The sequence below is a fragment of the Moschus berezovskii genome, chromosome 11 (assembly GCF_049115385.1).
Source record: "Moschus berezovskii isolate FMDL1 chromosome 11, NW_MosBer_1.0, whole genome shotgun sequence".
Classification (NCBI taxonomy): domain Eukaryota; kingdom Metazoa; phylum Chordata; class Mammalia; order Artiodactyla; family Moschidae; genus Moschus; species Moschus berezovskii.
Genome location: NC_142470.1, coordinates 12,516,076 through 12,536,048, shown reverse-complemented (window position 1 = coordinate 12,536,048; position 19,973 = coordinate 12,516,076). Strand labels below are relative to the sequence as shown.

The 19,973-nt window shown below is 38.9% G+C and overlaps 1 protein-coding gene across 5 annotated transcripts in view; it reads right to left on the bottom strand.

Moving 5' to 3' along the window:
• The window catches only part of STRBP (spermatid perinuclear RNA binding protein), a 148,476-nt gene that overhangs the window by 68,536 nt on the left and 59,967 nt on the right, over window positions 1-19,973 (bottom strand). For all 5 annotated transcript variants that reach the window (XR_008682539.2, XM_055400888.2, XM_088841158.1 and 2 more), the window contains exons 2-3: window positions 4,429-4,596; window positions 2,038-2,258 (exon numbers count right to left, since the gene is read on the bottom strand). Coding sequence is in view for 4 of the 5 variants with exons in the window: in XM_055400888.2 (XP_055256863.1) it covers window positions 2,038-2,258; window positions 4,429-4,431 (224 nt within the window). In the remaining variant the exon portion in view is untranslated. The remainder of the gene's footprint in view (window positions 1-2,037; window positions 2,259-4,428; window positions 4,597-19,973) is intronic.

Genomic DNA, 19,973 nt, shown 5'->3' with positions numbered 1-19,973 from the left:
CTGCAGTGCTTAGCACACATCAGGAGCATAATTCGTGTCTATTACCACAACAGCTGTGTCTGGAAGCCATGCCTGCCTCTGTTTTATATAAAATAGGGACACAATCATTCTACACCTTAAGTTCTACCACACAGGAAGAATCATTCCCAAGGGCTCAACCCAGGAATGTTTCACAAACTGGAAACACTAACAAGAGTCCACACAACACTATTTAAAAATTCAAACAAAGCACACAGTACATCATGTTTTAAACACCTTGACAGCTCAGCGACCTGATCCAGTTCAGCAAGTGTCTACTGGAGCACTTTCCAAGAGTCTGTCCAGCCTTGACAGCAAAGAGATGTATTTAAAAGGACTGACTTCACTGAAAAATACTTAGAAATAGTAAACACAGCAAATCACAGTAAACCATTTTACCACAATAAATGGTATAAACACATTTCGACATGCAACTTAAACACAGAATGCAGGAACTCCCTAGTGATCCAGTTTTTAAGACTAGGCACTTTCACTGCCGTGGCCCAGGTTCAATTCCTGGTTTGAGAAATAAGATTACACAAGCCCTGCGGTGTGGCCAATCAATCAGTTAATCTATAAGTAAGGAATTTATGACTATTTAACTTGCGTGGGGACTGAAATACAAAGAGCTTCATTATTGGATGATACTGCTGCTGCTGCTGCCAAGTCACCTCAGTCGTGTCCGACTCTGTGTGACCCCATAGAGGGAAGCCCATCAGGCTCCCCCGTCCCTGGGATTCTCCAGGCAAGAACACTGGAGTGGGTTGCCATTTCCTTCTCCAATGTGTGAAAGTGAAAAGGGAAAGTGAAGTCGCTCAGTCATGTCCGACTCATAGCGACCCCATGGACTGCAGCCTACCAGGCTCCTCCGTCCATGGGATTTCCAGGCAAGAGTACTGGAGTGGCTTGCCATTGCCTTCTCCGTTGGATGATACTACTAATTACCAATGAACCGTATATTTTGACAGTATCTTTTTTTAAACTCATTATATGCAAGAAAAAGTGAATTAACTGCCAAGAAACTTCAAGCTGACAAATCTATGGCTAATGTATATATTACCTGTAATAAGCTAACAAAGTCAAGAAAATATAATCTTCAGCTGAAAACGGATACTGATTTTCTTTCATCTGAAGATGGAAAGGTTAAACTATCTTTCAGTTAAAGAAATCGATTTATCAATACTTTCCCACTATTCTTTATCTACTTATCACACTGATTTAGAATTGAAAGGCTGAGAAAAAAATTCTGTAACTTCTATCCTCAATTTACCAGTTGTAGTCAAAGTAATGTTCTTAATGCTACTAATACAATGCAGTCAAATGAGCTTCATCTTTCAAAGTAAACTATATTCTTACTCCAATCATAGTGACATTGCTCAAAACAGTAACTCTACGTTTAGCAAGGCATAAATAGTTTCCTAGTTCTCACTCAGCTTTATCTCACTCATAACTCACTTTTGCTGCAGCACTGGGAGCACTGCTGTAATAGCTGAAGGGTCTGGCTCCCATTAGGCCATTCATTCAATACCCAATGAGCATGGACTACATGCAAGACACTACACTGGATCCTGGGAGTCAACAAGGAAGATACAGTCAAAAACACCTCTGGAGGACATTCTCCTGCACTTTCCTCTATATCAGGATTTTTAAACACCTGAAAAAAATGACATTTTACGACTTCCCCAGAGGCCAGAAAAAAACTATAGTGTTTATTTCTAAATTTAGGAAACTAAACCAACACATGAAAAAGATGACATATCACAATCTCTAAAACAGAGGTTTTTTTTAAAGGGCTTCTATTCCTTTTTAAAGGGATCCTGAACAGCTCTCTCCTATTCCTATTCTACTGTCTCTTCAAATTTAACTCAGAAAAATTCCACATTTACTTCCTTGTTTACAGTCATATAAATCAGAAAACCCAAAGACCACCACATACCAAGTGCAACCCAGTAGGATGGGACCCTGGACTTTTCTGGGCACTACAAGTGAAGTGTCACACAAAGGTCAGGTCACACTTACTTGGAATAGGTGTCTACAGCCTCTTCCTTCTTTACTTCTGTCTCACCCTCTGCTTTTGTGCCTTTACTTGTTTCATCCAGCCAATCTGAGACATGTTTAAGAGCACACTCAACAGTAGATACCATATTCTGAACAGCTTCAAGTTCCTCCGGAGATGGATAAATTGTCGAATGTTTCACCATAACATGGCGATCATCATTGGCAAAAGATCTGATAGATCTCTGTCAGAAGATGAAAGAAAACTATCACTTTGATAAAAGAAATGGTACCTGAAAAGGATGACTTACAAATATATTTTAGTCAAGTCACAGCTAATAACTGTTGTGATTAGCTATGTCAAACTGTTGTGAAACAGTTAACATTGAAACAAACAAACAAAAAAAAAACTGCTCAAGAAAGGAAATAAAAACCCATCCTACTGAATGCCACACCAGAAAACCTTAAATCTTTCATTCATGTTTTGGAAAAGTTCACACACATCACATTCAGTATTATGTATATTCCACCTTTTAGCTGAATAGATGTGTTTTCAATATCACATCTAAAAAGGTCATCCATATCACACATCACTGGCAAGAAACAGACACTTCCTAGTTTCGGCAGAGTATCTAGAAATGCATACAGGTGACTCATGATACCCAGTCACTCCTTTCCAAGCTGCTGAATACTTCTGCACTTTGAAAAATTGAGATTTTGTAATATAATAATATAAAATACAAAGTTACATGTGAACAAGACAGTAAAAGTATGGGCCACATCAGAATATTACTTACTTTTTGGCATTCAAACCTTTGATGTGATGCTTTGATTTTTAAAATAGATAAGTAGGAGATATTCCAGCTTCCAAAATGGGGGAAATAAATATTGTAAAAGAATTTCCCAAATTAGTTTATAAATATGTACACATTCTCAATCAAAATTCCCTCAAGATAGATTCATTTTAGTACTTCACAAAAATAATTTTAAAGCTCATGGGAGTGAGGGGACGGATCAATGACAGCATTAAGAACTATTCTACAAAGGTGGATAGGTGGTACCATTATGTTAAAATAAAGTATCAAAAATTTAAAAAGCAATAATTAAAATGACATGCTGGCCCAGAAATCAGTGGAGCAGATTAGCACCTAGAAATAGAATGAATTTCATGAAAATTTAATAGAGTAGATCCTTCACACTCATGAGTCACACATCCAAAAACCTTTGAATATCTCCAAATTTACAAATACCATGAAGACACTTGTACCACTACACAGCAAAATGAACAAGCTTCATTTAAAATGAATAAACTAGGAAAAGAATTTTCACCAACTATGACAAGTAATATATGTAAAGTATTTGTTTAAGCAGTAAGAATATCTAGACTGTAACAGATAAATAAGATGAAGAGGCAAATAATTCATTTCATATGGGAAGAAATATAAGTTATAGTGTCATTCATCACAGCTCACCATAAAACTAAATGACAGAGAAAATTCATCCCAAGTTAACATTCCCCACCATTCACAATTAAAATATTAGTAAGAGTTCCTTCTTTAGACAGCAAGTCAACTAAGTTGCTAGAACAAACCCTAGAACTAATTTTTTTTTAAATAAAATCTTTCTTAAAGAAATACCTTCAGACTTGCTAAACAACATATTTCAAAAACACAGATGATTAATATTTTGTGCTTTTCCTCCAGTTATCTTTTTTAAGCCTCACTAACACTTGGTGGGGGCGGGGAGGAATCACATATCCTTCAGAACCAAAATTCGAGGCAAAAAAATTCAGCATATTTTACCAAAAATTAGGCAGGAAAGGTTATGACCTCATCTAATATCTCAAATTCAGTTTAACTATGAACTTTCCACAAAAACTAAGGTTTCTAGGATATTTGGTTCAGTATCCTCAATACACTCAATATTTGACCTTATTTTAAAATCAAAATCACATGAAAAAAAAGGTGTCTTTTTCAGTTAAATACACACGCATTTTACAAACTACAAACCCTTCAAATCATTACTTAAAGAACTGGTTCAGGACTTTAAAACACTGAGCTTCAGGTAGAAGGCTAGAGAAAAATTATATAATTTCAAGTTCAAGGTCACCTTAGCCATTTGTATCAGTTTGCTAATACCAGTTTTATTAGAAAATATTATTTATGAACATTCCCTCCTTTGTATTTAATAATTTATGGACTGCAGGCTCATGGGGCTCCATCTTGTGGTTTGAAGGGCTCGTAATAAATCTGAACTCATTCGCTTTGCTTAAATAGTAGAATGGCATCTTCAGCTTATGCACTGGAGCCAAAAATTAACACCACTGTTTTTACTTGCCTTCACTGTTAATAGTTTCAACTTTAAATGACTGAGCTCTTTGGTAACTAAATTAAGGGATTATAAATGATAACCTACCATGGTTTTCTATAGTATTTTAGCTTCTTCTTCCGATCCTTTCCCCTCTTTCTTGTCGTCTTCACTAGACACTGTTTTGTGTGACAGTACCTCCTCATAAGCCTGAGTCCCCTGATGGCTCAGAGTCAGTATGGCAAAGATATCTGAAGGCTTGTTCTCTAGAGTACACTTGCAAGAGAAAAAGAAAAACAACTTTTCAAAAATGCTTATTTATGATTAGTTTCATATCAGAGGGTGAAACCCACAAACATATTACTGAATAAAACAGAACAATCTTTATAATGGAAAATTACTTATTTTAAACAAAAGCTAAAACATCCTTTGAAGGCCTGGGCCCAAGAGCCTAAGTGATATGACCAGAGAAAACTCTCTTGGTAGCCACAAAGTGGCAGACAACTAACTTGTACTCAATGAGATGAATACATCAACAAACAGATTCAGTAAAGAAATACAACCAGAAAATGTAATACTACTATTGGTGGGGAAAATGTTGCAATTAACCATGAGATTTTCAACAGAAATTGGCATCAGTCAGGCCTATCTGAAAAGTAGATAAGGACACCTGGAAATACAATACCTTTGCTTGTAACCATGAGGCTTTTCCATTTGACACTGCCATCAGACTTACAATATATGTTGGAACAATGTCTCTTCTTTAATCATTTCAGGTCTAAAATTCAGCATGCTTTTTTGGCTCTCCTTTCCTAACTCCCTAAAGACCTTACTGCCCTCTCAACCTATATGCAGTGCTATGTCACACTGCTGAATATTCCACTCAATCCTTCTTTCATCACCCATGAATGGCTGTCACCAGAATCCCAAGCATATTTCTGCCCAGAGGCCTAAGACTCATTCTGTTACCCCTATGTTCCACTTTTATGAGATTTTATTCCAGGTAAGGTAAAAATAAGCTTTTCTGAACACTGATGAGGTCCTTATATATTACAAGCCAACTGTAAAAAAAAAGAAAGAAAAACCAGAGACTATTAAAATAGAACATATACATTACATGACTATCAGGAGAAATACACACCACAGAATACATAAACACCTACAAGAAACAGCTTCTTCATCTCAGTGTTGTGTGTGTTGTGCTCTGTTGTGTGTTCAGTCGTGTCTGACTCCTTGCAACCCCATGGACTGTAGCCCACTAGGCTCCTTTGTCCATGCAATTTTCCAGGCAAGAATACTTCCTTTAAATTTTCCCTTAAATAAGGAAATCCCCTTTTTCCTTTTATCTACAATAATTTCCTAACAGTTACTCTCTTAAAGAAAAAAAGATCCTTTTTGAATTTTTAGGACCAGCAAAGTTAAAGGTGACATTTAACTCTACCCAATACTACAAATGGAGAAGGAAATGGCAACCCACTTCAGTATTGTTGCCTGGAGAATCCCAGGGACGGGGGAGCCTGGTAGGAGGCCGTCTATGGGGTCTCAAAGAGTCGGACACGACTGAAGTGACTTAGCAGCAATACTACAAATGAAAAAAACAGATCCACATTCATAGTCAAATGATACTAAGTTGTGACCTACATGCAACACAATTCACATCTTATAACCAACTTCCCTAACTCTGACTTATGAAATCCACCTGAAATAAGCCAGTGAAGATTGAGTTTTTTGAGTTACATAACAACTAATTATGGAAAGACTGAGGGTAAGAGAAGGGGACAACAGGATGAGATGACATAATGGGCATGAGTTTGAACAAACTCTAGGAGATAGTGAAGGACAGGGAAGCTCGGCATGCTGCTGTGCATGGGGTCACAAAGAGTCAGACATGACTAAGCGACTGAACAAAAACAATAGATGGAACTTAGATTATTCCATATATCAAATCAAAGTGAAGAGGGAACATACATATAATGCAAATCACAGGGTCCTTTTATATAACAAAGTTAAGACACAAACTAAAGCATGATCAACATTAAGAGACATTTCGAAGACCACCCTGTCACCAGAATTTTATTTTTTGTATAAAGATCAAACTATACTATTTAGACTTTTTTGCATTTCCCATTTTCAACCTTACTCTATTCTAGAGGATTCAACCATCCGGTACTTGGCTGTGAATCCTGCAGCCAAAGACTGCTGTACATTTACATGAGAACTGAAAACAAAATCCACAAGCTGCTCTCTATAGAAAGGTAAAACCAGTAAGTCAAACATGAAAGTTGGTTGAAAACAGAAGAATAGAGAAGAGTGCTAAGTAAAAATTGATGTAGTGGGACTTGCCTGGTGGTCTAGTGGTGTAAGAATCAACCTTGCAAAGCAGGGATGCAGGTTTGGTCCCTGGTCAGGGAACTAAGATCTCACATACAACGGAGCAACTAAGCCCAAGTTCTGCAAGTACTGAGCCCGGGTGTTCTGCCCATGTGCCACAACTAAGAACAAATGCAACCAAGTAAACATTAAAAAAAAAGAAAAGCTGACATAGTGGAGAAATTATGGATCACCAACAGCACTTTTCAGTCATTAGTATGGAGAGTAAACACCCTACCCAAACATCAAGCTCTGGACCCATATTTGCCACTTTTATTCAACATAGTTTTGGAAATCCTAGCCACAGCTATCAGAGAAGAAAAAGAAATAAAGATAATTCAAATTGGAAAGAACAAGTAGACCTGTCACTATCTGCAGATGGCATGGTACTATACATGGAAAAGCCTACACACATCACCAGAAAACTATTTTGTTGTTCAGCTACTCAGTCACGTACAGCTTGCTGCAACTCCATGGACTGCAGCAACACCAGGCCTCCCTATCCTTCACCATCTCCCAGAGTTTGCGCAAACTCATGTCCATTGAGTCGGTGATGACATCCAACCATCTTTTTGTCTGTCAATCCCTTCTCCTCCTGCCTCAGGGTCTTTTCCAATGAGACAACTCTTCACATCAGGTGGCCAAAGTACTGGAGCTTCAGCTTCAGCATTAGTCCTTCCAATGAATATTCAGGGTTGATTTCCTTTAGGATAGACTGGTTTGCTCTCTGTGCAGTCCAAAGGATTCAAGAGTCTTCTCCAAAACTACAGTTCAAAAGCATCAATTCTTCTGCACTCAGCCTTCTTTATGGTCCAACTCCCAAATCCAAACATGACTACTGGAAAAACCATAGCCTTGACTATATGTGACCTTTGCGGGCAAAGTGATGTCTCTGCTTTTTAATACACTGTCTAGGTTTGTCATTATTGTTCACTGTATTAAAGATGGGCAAAATAAGAAAAAGACACTTCACTGATATACCAAGAGGATTAGTTTAAGATAAAGAGCTTCACTAGTAAATACATACTTATTTATCATCTATTCTGTACTTGGTACTGTGCTTGATAGTACAGGACATACGAAAATGAACCAATTCAGACACATTAAAAGAAGATCAAATACATATAAACTCAATAATTCTTCCAAATCCCTTCAAATAAACTTTTCCTATATGGTGGCATTAAGTTTCTGTACAATACTAACTTGAAAAACAAATACTGAATTTCAGTATTTTCCTCTGGAAATTTCCTTTTACTTTCTATATTAAAAAGGCACATATGAGAAAGCTAAACTGGAAAACCCATAAATTACATATATCTACTCCAAAAATCCAGCTTTTCATTCCTACCTGGAAACACTTATCATGATGGAAAAGTTCAATCCCACCACATCATTTGAAGCCTTGCAACACTGGGCACAGGCAAAAAGCTCCCTACTCAACTAATAGCGTAAACAAATATGGCAGGACAGCTGCACTCCTAACATAAAATGCACTGTGCAAGCCTGCTAGGTCAATCAGAAAGCTTTCTGAACACTTACTATCAGTGAGCAGAATGGAAAAGATGTTATCAAGTAACCCTTTCAAGGAAGTGGTAACTAGAAAACACATCTCCTCACTGAAGGCACACACGCTAGCCCTTCCCCATTCCTGACAACAGGGACAGAATGACAGAGCTGTATCCACCAGTCAGATGACTCATTTGGTTAAAGAACCAGTAATTCAGTGCATCTCAACAAGTCTTCACTGAACATCTATAATAAGCCAGCCACTGCTCTAGGCGCTTAGACTGGATCAGTGAACAAAACAGACAAAAATTCCCACTCTTCTAAGTCCAGAGCAGGGGAAACAACCAAAAAACAATAAATGTAAAAATAAGTAATCTAAACAGTATGTGTGAAAGTGTGAAATCTTATGGGGAAGAAAGCAGGGGACAGCACAAATATGTGCAGATACTATACAGAAGAGGGTGGGATTACGGTTGGTCTTCACTGAGAAGCTGATGCCTGAGTAAACCTTGGTGGGGAAAGGGCACAAGCCACGCAGAGATCTCAGGAATGAGTATTCCTAGCAAGGGAAAAACAATGTGCCTGGTCAGATGGAGACACAACAAGGAGACCACTGTGGTTGGAAGGCTGAAGCAGGGTACATGAGGAGAGAAGGGCAGTGAGGACTGCAGGTTCAAGTAAGGGACCAGATCACACAGGGCAGAAGCTGGCAAACTTTTTCTTTAAAGGACCAGATAAAAAGTACATTAGGCTTTGGAACCAGAAGATCTCTACTACTCAACTCTGCCTCTGTAGTGCACATGTAGCCATAAGACAGTATGCAAACAATTAGGTGTGGCTGTATTCCACTTCAACTTTTATTTATAGGCACTGAAATTTCAACTTCATCTAATGTTCATGTCACAAAATACCAGTTTTTTAACCATTTAAAAACATAAAAATCACTCTTAGCCCACAGTTCATACAAAAACAGGCAGTAGATCAAAGAGGTTCCAGGGCCATAGTTTGTCAACTCCTAATACAGGAGGTCTTTCTATAGTCACTTTAAAGATTATGGCTTCTACTGAGTGAGACACCCTTAGACTGCTTTGAGAAGTGACAATATCTGACTACGTCTTAAAAAAATCACCATGACTGCTATGTTGAAATACATAGTAAAGAAGGAAGGGTGTATCACTAAGAGAGTTTAGCAATCAGAGTATGGATACATTCTGAAGGGAAATATGGCAGGTCTTCCTAGTAGAATGGATGTGCAGTGGGAGTGAAGTGGAGGCCTCAGGACTGACTTCAAGGTTTTTGGTTTGAGCAACTGAATTATGGAAGGTGCATGCAGAGGAGGTTTTGGGATGAAGATCAAGAATTCAGTTTTGGACATGTTGAATTTGAGATAATTATCAGATAGCCAATTAGGTAACTGGATATGAACCTAGAGATGAGAAGAGAGGTCTAGATTAGGATGCAAATTTGGTGCTTTTCAGCATATAGGTAGTATGGAAAGCCACAAGATCACCAAAGGATGACGATTAATGAACATGGAAAAGGAAAAAGAGGCACAACTAGAGTCAGCAAAGTGGCCTGAGAGATAGGAAAATGAAGACTGTGCTGTTCTGAAAGTCAAGTAAAGAAAACATAAATGAAGCAAGCTCCTGATATAGCATAAGAATGGAAATCCTGAGTCTCACTCCTTCTTTTACTACTAAGGATGTTTATAATTCAAAGATTTGAAAGTCTCGTACACTACTGTGTATCAGTTCAGTTCGGTCACTCAGTCGTGTCCAACTCTTTGCGACCCCATGAACCGTACCATGCCAGGCCTCCCTGTCCATCACCAACTCCTGGAGTTCACCCAAACTCATGTGCATCGAGTCGGTGATGCCATCCAACCATCTAATCCTCTGTCGTCCCCTTCTCCTCCTGCCCTCAATCTTTCCCAGCATCAGGGTATTTTCAAATGAGTCAGCTCTTCACATATGGTGGCCAAAGTATTGGACTTTCAGCTTCAAAATCAGTCCTTCCAATCAATATTCAGGACTGATCTCCTTTAGGATGGACTGATTGGATCTCCTTGTGGTCCAAGGGACTCTCAAGAGTCTTCTCCAACACCACAGTTCAAAAGCATCAATTCCTCGGTGCTCAGCTTTCTTTATAGTCCAACTCTCACACCCATACATGACTACTGGAAAAAACCACAGCCTTGATGAGACGGACCTTTGTTGACAAAATAAGGTCTCTGCTTTTTAATATGCTGTCTAGGTTGGTCATAACTTTCCTTCCAAGGAGTAAGCGTCTTTTAATTTCACGGCTGCAATCACCATCTGCAGTGATTTTGGAGCCTCCCAAAATAAAGTCAGCCACTGTTTCCCCATCTATTTGCCATGAAGTGATGGGACTGGATGCCATGATCTTAGTTTTCTGAATGTTGAGCTTTAAGCCAACTTTTTCACTGTCCTCTTTCACTTTCATCAAGAGGCTCTTTAGTTCTTCTTCACTTTCTGCCATAAGGGTGGTGTCATCTGCATATCTGAGGTTATTGATATTTCTCCCGGCAATCTTGATTCCAGCTTGTGCTTCCTCCAGCCCAGCGTTTCTCATGATGTACTCTACATATAAGTTAAATAAGTAGGGTGATAATACACAGCCTTGACATACTCCTTTTCCTATTTGGAACCAGTCTGACTGTTGCTTCCTGACCTGCATACAGGTTTCTCAAGAGGCAGATCAGGTGGTCTGGTATTCCCATCTCTTTCAAAATTTTCCAGTTTATTGTGATCCACACAGTCAAAGGCTTTGGCATAGTCAATAAAGCAGAAATAGATGTTTTCCTGGAACTCTCTTGCTTTTTTGATGATCCAGCGGATGTTGGCAATTTGATCTCTACTGTGTATAGTTTTGCCATGTTTTACTATTTACAAGAATAAATCCTCTCCTATTCTATCCCTGCTTCAGCCCATCTTTGCTGCAAACTCTTGAGAACATCAAGCTCCCCTTTAAAACCTTCAATGACTACTCATTAGCTAAACAACTGGTACTCCACTGAGATACTGGGTATCACCAAGGCCCTCCATAATACAACACAAATGCAATTCTGTCCCTGTCATTTCTCTCATCACTATAGTTCCAACCAAAAAGAAGATAATGAATTTTCCCCAGAATACCATGCAACGTGCTAACACTAAGCTTCACATTAACCCTTTCCCTTATCTAGACTGCAACCTCTGCTCCACCATGATCTGTCCTTGTTCTAGTCATCAAATGTCCATCTCAAATCTACCCTTCCAGGAAGCCTTACCTAATACTTGAGGTTAATATAATATCTCCCGTGAGTCATTCAGTCCTTTTTCAACTTCCTTTATGACACTTCTCTTACTCAGTTTTCATTATTTTTATGATAAGCTCCTTAATGAAATACTTACCTTTATCTCCACAGCATCCAGTACCATGCCCTGCACTCAGGAGAGGCTCAACAAAAATTTGCATTTAACCCCAGATTTCTCTTTCCTTAGAGAGAGCCGTAACTTAGAAGCCTCCATATGAAAGGTCACCTTCTCTTCCCACACATTTGCATGGCTGTCATCATTATAGTGACTAACAGGGAATTTCAGACTCTTCTACCATAAGCACAATTTCCTATTTAACTTATTTCACCCATCTTGGATTAATCCCCCAAACCCTCTCCCACTCCTTCAGGACTTGTACTTAGCTCACCTCAAACTCCTGGCATAATTTTTCGTAATTCCCATAACCAGATAGATGATCCTTTTAAAATTCTGGCCTCTTCATTGCTTCTACTCCAATCCTCCTATGTTCTCATCTCCTTTCCTATGCCAGGCACCCATTCCCCACCAGGGCCCACAAGCTACTAACCCCAGCACTTTTCAGAGTCCCTCCACCCTTTGCATGCCCTCATTTTTGTCTTTATCCAATTGAAGTAACACAATCCATCATTTATCACTCACTTTCACCAGCAATCCCCTTTGTTATCCTATCCTGGCAAAATCCCAACCCTTTTAACTATACCCTACTAGTAACACTGGAAATTAGTTGGGGGGGGGGGGCCGGAATCACACAACAGTGTTTTTTGTTTTTTCCCAAATTCATGATCTAATCTTTAAAGGAATAACCAAGTTTCCAATCCAAGCAGGGGTGGTACTGCAACCTTCAGGGATTTACAAATGTGAGGTAAAGTGTTCAGGCTGTCACAAGGTAGAACCCTGGCATTTACTAAACATCCTGCAATGTCCAAGGAGACTAAATGAAAAAAATATTTACTTTCCACTCTCCTAAGTAAAATTTCACATCTTCTCTCATCTCTTCGCATCTGTATCTTCTTCCCATATCCTCACATTCCTTCTGTTTCCTTTACCGTTGATCTTCGGTCACTAAGTCATGTCCGACTCTTTGCGACCCTATCGACTGCGGCACGCCAGGCCTCCCTGTCCTTCATCATATCCTGAAGCTTGTTCAAACTCATGTCCATTGAGATGGTGATGCCATCCAACCATCTCATCCTTTGTCGCCCCGTTGTCCTCTTGCCTTCAATCTTTCCCAGCATCCGGGTCTTTTCCAGTTAAGTTGGCTCCTCACATCAGGCGGCCAAAAGCATTAGAGCTTCAGCATCAGTCCTTCCAATTGAATATTTGGGGCTGATTTCCTTTCAGATTGACTGGTTTGACTGCTTCCTATTTCAAGCAAAATATCAACCTTGCTGTATCTTTTCCCATATATTATTCTTTCCTTCCTGTTATTACAAACGAATTGTCCCTACTCCTATCTAGTGGAAATCTCTCTACTCAAATCCTCTAGATCCCATCCCCTCAAGAATATCACTCCAGGATTTCCCCAGTGGTCCAGTGGCCAAGACTCCATGCTTCCTCTGAATGGGATACGGGTTAAATTCCCTAAGGGACATTTTGCATACCATGCTAGTTCTGAATGCCATGCAGGTGGTCAAAACAAAAAAATCAAAAAAGAACATCACTCCAGTAATCATCCCTCTCCTCTCGAATAACTTTCTTTGATTCCTGACTCCCCATGGCCTGTTTCTCTGCCTGTCTTAGGGCATAATTCTTTGAGTTTACACTTTGGTTTCCATTTCCTCTTCTCCCATTCTCTCTTAAACTCACCTCAATCAGCCTCTTACCCCAATGCTTCACTCAAACAGTTCTTGTCAGGTCCCACAGGAATTCCATGGTGTTTAGTGCCGTGAACAATTCTCAGTCCTTGCCTTTAGTCTACCTTCAGCAACCAGTGACATAGCTGACTTCTCCACACTTAAACCTTTTACCTCTCTTGGCTCCCACCCAGTACACCACTCTCTTCCTACTTCATAAATTCCTCTCCTTTCTTTCTTATCTCCAAATCTTAATGTTATAATGCTTCTGGACACAGTTCAGTTCAGTTCAGTCACTCAGTCGTGTCCGATTCTCTGCGACCCCATGAATCACAGCACGCCAGGCCTCCCTGTCTCACCAACGCCCGGAGTTCACTCAAACTCATGTCCACAGAGTCCGTGATGCCATCCAGCCATCTCATTCTCTGTCGTCCCCTTCTCCTCCCGCCCCCAACCTTTCCCAGCATCAGAGTCTTTTCCAGTGAGTCAACTCGTCGCATGAGGTGGCCAAAGTATTGCAGTTTCAGCTTCAGCATCAGTCCTTCCAATGAACACCCAGGACTGATCTCCTTTAGAATGGACTGGTTGGATCTCCTTGCAGTACAAGGGACTCTCAAGAGTCACAGACCTCACCTTTAATCTCTTCACTATCTTAGACCATTCCCTTGGCAGGATCATCCAGGCTTGATGCTTTAAATACCATGTATACATTGAGGACACCCAAATTTATACCTCCCTGAGTTCCAGACTCCATTCAAGTACATAACCAACATACCCACCTGAATATCTAATAAACATCTTAAACTTAATGTGTCTCAAACCAACTCCTGATCTGTCCCTCAAAAAAACACAACAAAAACAAACTTTACAAACAAAAACTTTACCACTCCCGGTCTCCCCTCTCTCAGAAGCCAACTACCCCATCCTCCAAAAGCTCAGGCCAAAACCTTAGGAGAGTCATCCTTAACACCTCTCTTCCTCTCACACCCACATCTAATCCATCACAAAACCCTTCACCTGTACCTTGTTCTCTTGCTTCCCCACCTTAAGTTCATTCTCAGTAAGAGCATCTACAGCGTTCCCTTTAAAATTTAAATTAGGTCATGTCACAGCCAAGACAAGGAAGCAACCTAAATGTCCCTCGACAGATGAAAAAAATAAAAGAAATGTGGTCCATATATACAATGGAATACTGTTCTCAGTTGTTCAGTCGTGTCCAACTCTTTTGTGACCCCATGGACTGCAGCCTGCCAGGCTCCTCTGTCCATGGAATTCTCAGGCAAGAACACTGGAACAGACTGCCATTTCCTACTCCACGGAGTTTTTTCCACCTTGGAATTGAACCCACATCTCTTGCATCTCCCGCATTAGCAAGTGGAGTCTTTACCACTGCACCACCTGGTAAGCCTGGTATTCTGGGAAGCCCACAATAGAACATTATTCAGCCAAAAAAAGAATGAAATAATGCCATTCGCAGCAACACTGATGGACCTAGAGATTATCTTACTAAGAGAAATCAGGCAAAGACAAATATAATATCACTTACATGTAAAATCTAAAAAAATGAACTTACTGTAAAACAGATACAGATTCACTTACTTGGAAAACAAACTTATAGCTACCAAAGGAGAAAGGTTAGGGGGAGGAATAAAGTAGAAGGTTGGTATTAATAATATACTATTTATAAAATAGATAATCAATAAGGATCTACTGTATATCACAGAAAACTCTACTCAATGTTCTGTAATAACCTATATGAGAAAAGAATTTGAAGGATATATGTATATGCACAACTGAATCACTTTGCTGTTCACCTGAAATACAACATTGCAAATCAACTATATTCCATTATAAAATTAAAAGTTTTTTTAAAATTAGGTCATGTCATTTCTCAGCTCAGAACCTTCCAATGGCTTCTGGTTTCTGAGTAAACACCTAATAATGGCCTACAAATCTCCAATAATCTGATTCCCATTAACTTCTTGGTCTCATCCCCCCATCCAACTGTTTGTGACACCATGGACTGTAGCCCCCAAGGGATCCTCTGTCCATGGGATTCTCCTGGCAAGAATACTAGAATGGGTTGTCAGGTCTCCTCCAGGGGATCTTCCCAACCCAGGGACTGAACCCATGTCTCCTGCATTGGTGGGCTGGTTCTGTACTCCTGAGCCCTTGGGGAAGCCCTCCCATAACAATGTCTATGACCAAATCTAGACTTTCCTATAGCAAAAGCCTATAAGACAAAATCTACAGGGGTGACAAAACTTGGAGGTTGAGTTCTGCCAGGTTAGAGAAACTTGGGAAGCACCTTCAGTTCAGCTCAGTCGTGTCTGACTCTTTGCGACCCCATGAATCACAGCATGCCAGGCCTCCCTGTCCATCACCAACTCCCGGAGTTCACTCAAACTCATGTCCATCAAGTTGGTGATGCCATCCAGCCATCTCATTCTCTGTTGTCCCCTTCTCCCGCCCCCAATCCTTCCCAGCATCAGTCTTTTCCAGTGAGTCAACTCGTCGCATGAGGTGGCCAAAGTATTGCAGTTTCAGCTTTAGCATCAGTCCTTCCAATGAACACCCAGGATTGATCTCCTTTAGAATGGACTGGTTGGATCTCCTTGCAATCCAAGGGACTCTCAAGAGTCTTCAGTACTACAGTTCAAAAGCACCAATTCTTCGGTGCTCAGCTTTCTTTATAGTCCAACTCTCACATCCATACATGACTACTGGAAAAATCATAGCCTTGACTAGACGGACCTTTGTTGGCAAAGTACTGTTTCTGCTTTTTAATATTCTATCTAGATTGGTCATAACTTTCTTTCCAAGGAGTAAGCATCTTTTAATTTCACGGCTGCAATCAGCATCCGCAGTGATTTTGGAGCCCCAAAAATAAAGTCTGACCCTGTTTCCACTGTTTCCCCATCTATTTCCCATGAAGTGATGGGACCAGATGCCATGATCTTTGTTTTCTGAATGTTGAGCTTCAAGCCAACCTTTTCACTCTCCTCTTTCACTTTCATCAAGAGGCTTTTGAGTTCCTCTTCACTTTCTGCCATAAGGGTGGTATCATCTGCATATCTGAGGTTACTGATATTCTTCCCAGCAATCTTGATTCCAGCTTGTGCTTCTTCCAGCCCAAAGCTAGTGGAGGTGATGGAATTCCAGTTGAGCTATTTCAAATCTTGAAAGATGATGCTGTGAAAGTGCTGCACTCAATATGCCAGTAAATTTGGAAAACTCAGCAGTGGCCACAGGACTGGAAAAGCTCAGTCTTCATTCCAATCCCAAAGAAAGGGAATGCCAAAGAATGCTCAAACTACCGCACAATTGCACTCATCTCACACACTAGTAAAGTCATGCTCAAAACTCTCCAAGCCAGGTTTCAGCAATATGTGAACTGTGAACTCCCAGATGTTCAAGCAGGTTTTAGAAAAGGCAGAGGCACCAGAGATCAAATTGCCAACATCCGCTGGATCATGGAGGAAGCAAGAGAGTTCCAGAAAAACATCTATTTCTGCTTCATTGACTATGCCAAAGCCTTTGACTGTGTGGATCACAATAAACTGTGGAAAATTCTGAAAGAGATGGGAATACCAGACCACCTGACTTGCCTCTTGAGGAACCTGTATGCAGGTCAGGAAGCAACAGTCAGAACTGTACATGGAACAACAGACTGGTTCCAAATAGCAAAAGGGAAGCACCTTAGACTTTCCACAAATACCCCAACACAAGTATTTAAAACTGGAATGTTTCTGAGGAGTATTGCCTCCTGTAGTGCTTTGGGACCTTTCTAACAGTGACAGTGGCTTTAGCTTACACACTCTGATATTTTGAAAGTCTTTGGTTGTTCCCCTAGTCAAATTCTATGTAAGAATATGTCTCATTCCACTTTAAAAAAAAAAAAAGAAACCTTATAATCTTTCTTGATGGGGGAGCTTCCTAGGGTCATATGTCCAATGTCAGTATTTAGTTTAAATTGAAAAAGTTTTTAATCCCCAAAGGCTAGAGCTAGAGCTAACATAATTTCCTGTTTAAGAGGACCAAGCAAGATTCCTTTTGTTTCTGAATATTTTAAATTTAAAAAATATTTTGAATTTACAAAATAAATTTCATGCATACAGACAAAATAGAATGTTAACAAAAATACTGTATACTTACCACACACAGCTTTTCTTACATATTAATGTTTTGCCAAATTTACTTCAGATTGTTTTTCTAAGAAATAGTATCTCAGATAAGTATTGTGTGTATATCCCTCTCTGATCCCTGTTTTCCCAGGGATAACTACTCTTGAATTTTTTGTGTGTTGTGTTGGATGTTTATACTGAAAGAAGTGTGTGTGTTTCTATCTATAAATTATATGGAATATTTTATACATTTTCAAGATTAAACAAAAGCCATCATTTTGTACTTATTATTCTGCAACTTTAAACTTTTCACTCAACCTTGTTTTGAATTTAGATGGTAAAATGTATCACTGTAGTTCATTTACTCTATAGTTTATATCTTCATTTTCTTGTTGATGGACATTTAGGTTTCCAGTATTTTGAGATTATGAAAAGTGCTGTAGTGAGTATTGTTGTTATCTTACTGTGTTTTATGTATTGGAGTTTCTCAGAATAATATTGTTGCTTGTAGCATATCCACATTTTTTACTATCAATTATTACTGAATTGCTTCCTTCACTAGGTTTATCCTTCTATAATTTTACCTGCTTTGGTTTATACAGTTACATCGTGGATTCTCTAAAGGAGACATGTTTGTTGTACTGAAGAAAATATGACATATGACAATCTCTTTTTACTACAGATAAGTTGAAGTTTGTTTGTTTAGATTCTTGATAATTTTTTTCCTGTTTAAAAACCTTATTACAGAAATGTTCAAACCTCTACAACTGGAGAAAACCCCTGGGAAGTACAGAGAAAATGTCTGTCAGCAGTTTTCAGTAATTATTAACATATGGCCAGCCTTACTTACTTCACTCTCCCTCATCCCCTCAGCTAGATTATTTAGAGAAGATCCCAGATTTTCACTTAATTTCATCTGTAAACACTTTACTATATACACTAATCTCTGTATAGTATATATCTACCACTCTCCCAAAAGAAACCCACACTTCATTATCAACCCCCAGAAATAATTCCATGTTATCAGCTTTTCAGCATTCAGATTTTTCAATTATGTTTTTTTGGTTTTAGCTACATTATTTTTTATTTTTAATTGAAGGATAATTGCTTTACAGTATTATATTGGTTTCTACCAAACATCAACATGCACTATTTGATTACACTGTGAAAATATATACTTTTAAGGAATACATTTAAGCAGTGTCATATAAAATATACTTGTAGATTTCCGGTTTATCACGGAATCATGTTTTAAACAGATGGTACCTAAAAAGTAATCCAGGTGTAGTCTAACCCTTTTACTTTTGTAAATGAAAGCATTGAGGCTCAGAGAGGTTGAAATTTATTTAAAATTGGACAGCTTATTGTAGCAGAGTTGGAATTAGAAGGCACATCTTCTGACTCCAAATCCATTGCTCTTACACTAACTACATTGTGTTGCCTGTCTCATGTTTTTCATCAGTTTTCTAAATCTAGCATTTTAGTATTTTTTCCAGTGGCTTTTCACAAATATTAGACTACTGTATTGTCTGTGCAGTACTAATCTTGTGATTTACAACAGGTTGTATTTTAAAAGGAGTTTGTGAAAGGGGTGAATTATAATATCAATACTTGTGCCAAAGATATTGAGCTGTTCTGAAAAGCTGCTTGTCTTTTCTGACCTAGATACACAGTTTCCAACTGTGGCAGAGTATGCCAGAAAGGGAGAATGAGTGCTAGCAAGAGGCTGGAAATTAAACTGTTATATTATTGAGGAATCTGATATATTTCTTCATTTTTAGCACTGTTGTATATGAAAATTTTCTGTATTGATGTAATATTTGAATTTATGCAGTTTTTTACATTTAAGACTTATTGTTTATTTTGCCAAGGTGAAAACAAAATGACTTGTTTTAAAATTGGTTATTTTCTTTTTAAACATTAGTCCTTATTTATAACTAGATTGCAGGTTCTGAAGTCATTTTGCAAACCTAACTAAGGGAAATACTCTTGTCCATTCTGTCTCCAGATATGGTTTCTTTGTGATACTCTGTTCTGTAGAATTACAAAAAGTCTTTTGAAAACCAAAGACAGTGTCTGAACCTTGTTTATTACCAAGATGCTGGTTTACACTAAAGTGTGCTATCTTGGGCACAGCAGGGCAGAGGATACTGCTTCCTGGCACATTCATTCCCCCGCACCCCTTTGTTTTTTGATCAGAGTTGTCCCAAGATGTGTCAATTCTAAAGATACTCTGATGACCTTCTATCACAGCTGCTTAGTGAGAAGACAATAAATAGGTACTGTGGCACATATAGTTCAGCCTTTACTTCATGTTTGATCATGATTTAAAGAACTAGATCTTTTAAAGATCACTCTGCAAAATTAAATATATACCTGCTCTTTAGACATAGTAATATGAATTGTAAAGTTGCTAGAGATCCAGCCCGAATTCTAAGGATAGCTCTACCAATGTGTGATCACAAATATTTAACGTCATTTAATGTCTTTGTATATTTGTGCTTTCGCATTTTAGAAGTTTATAAAAAAATTTATACCACTGT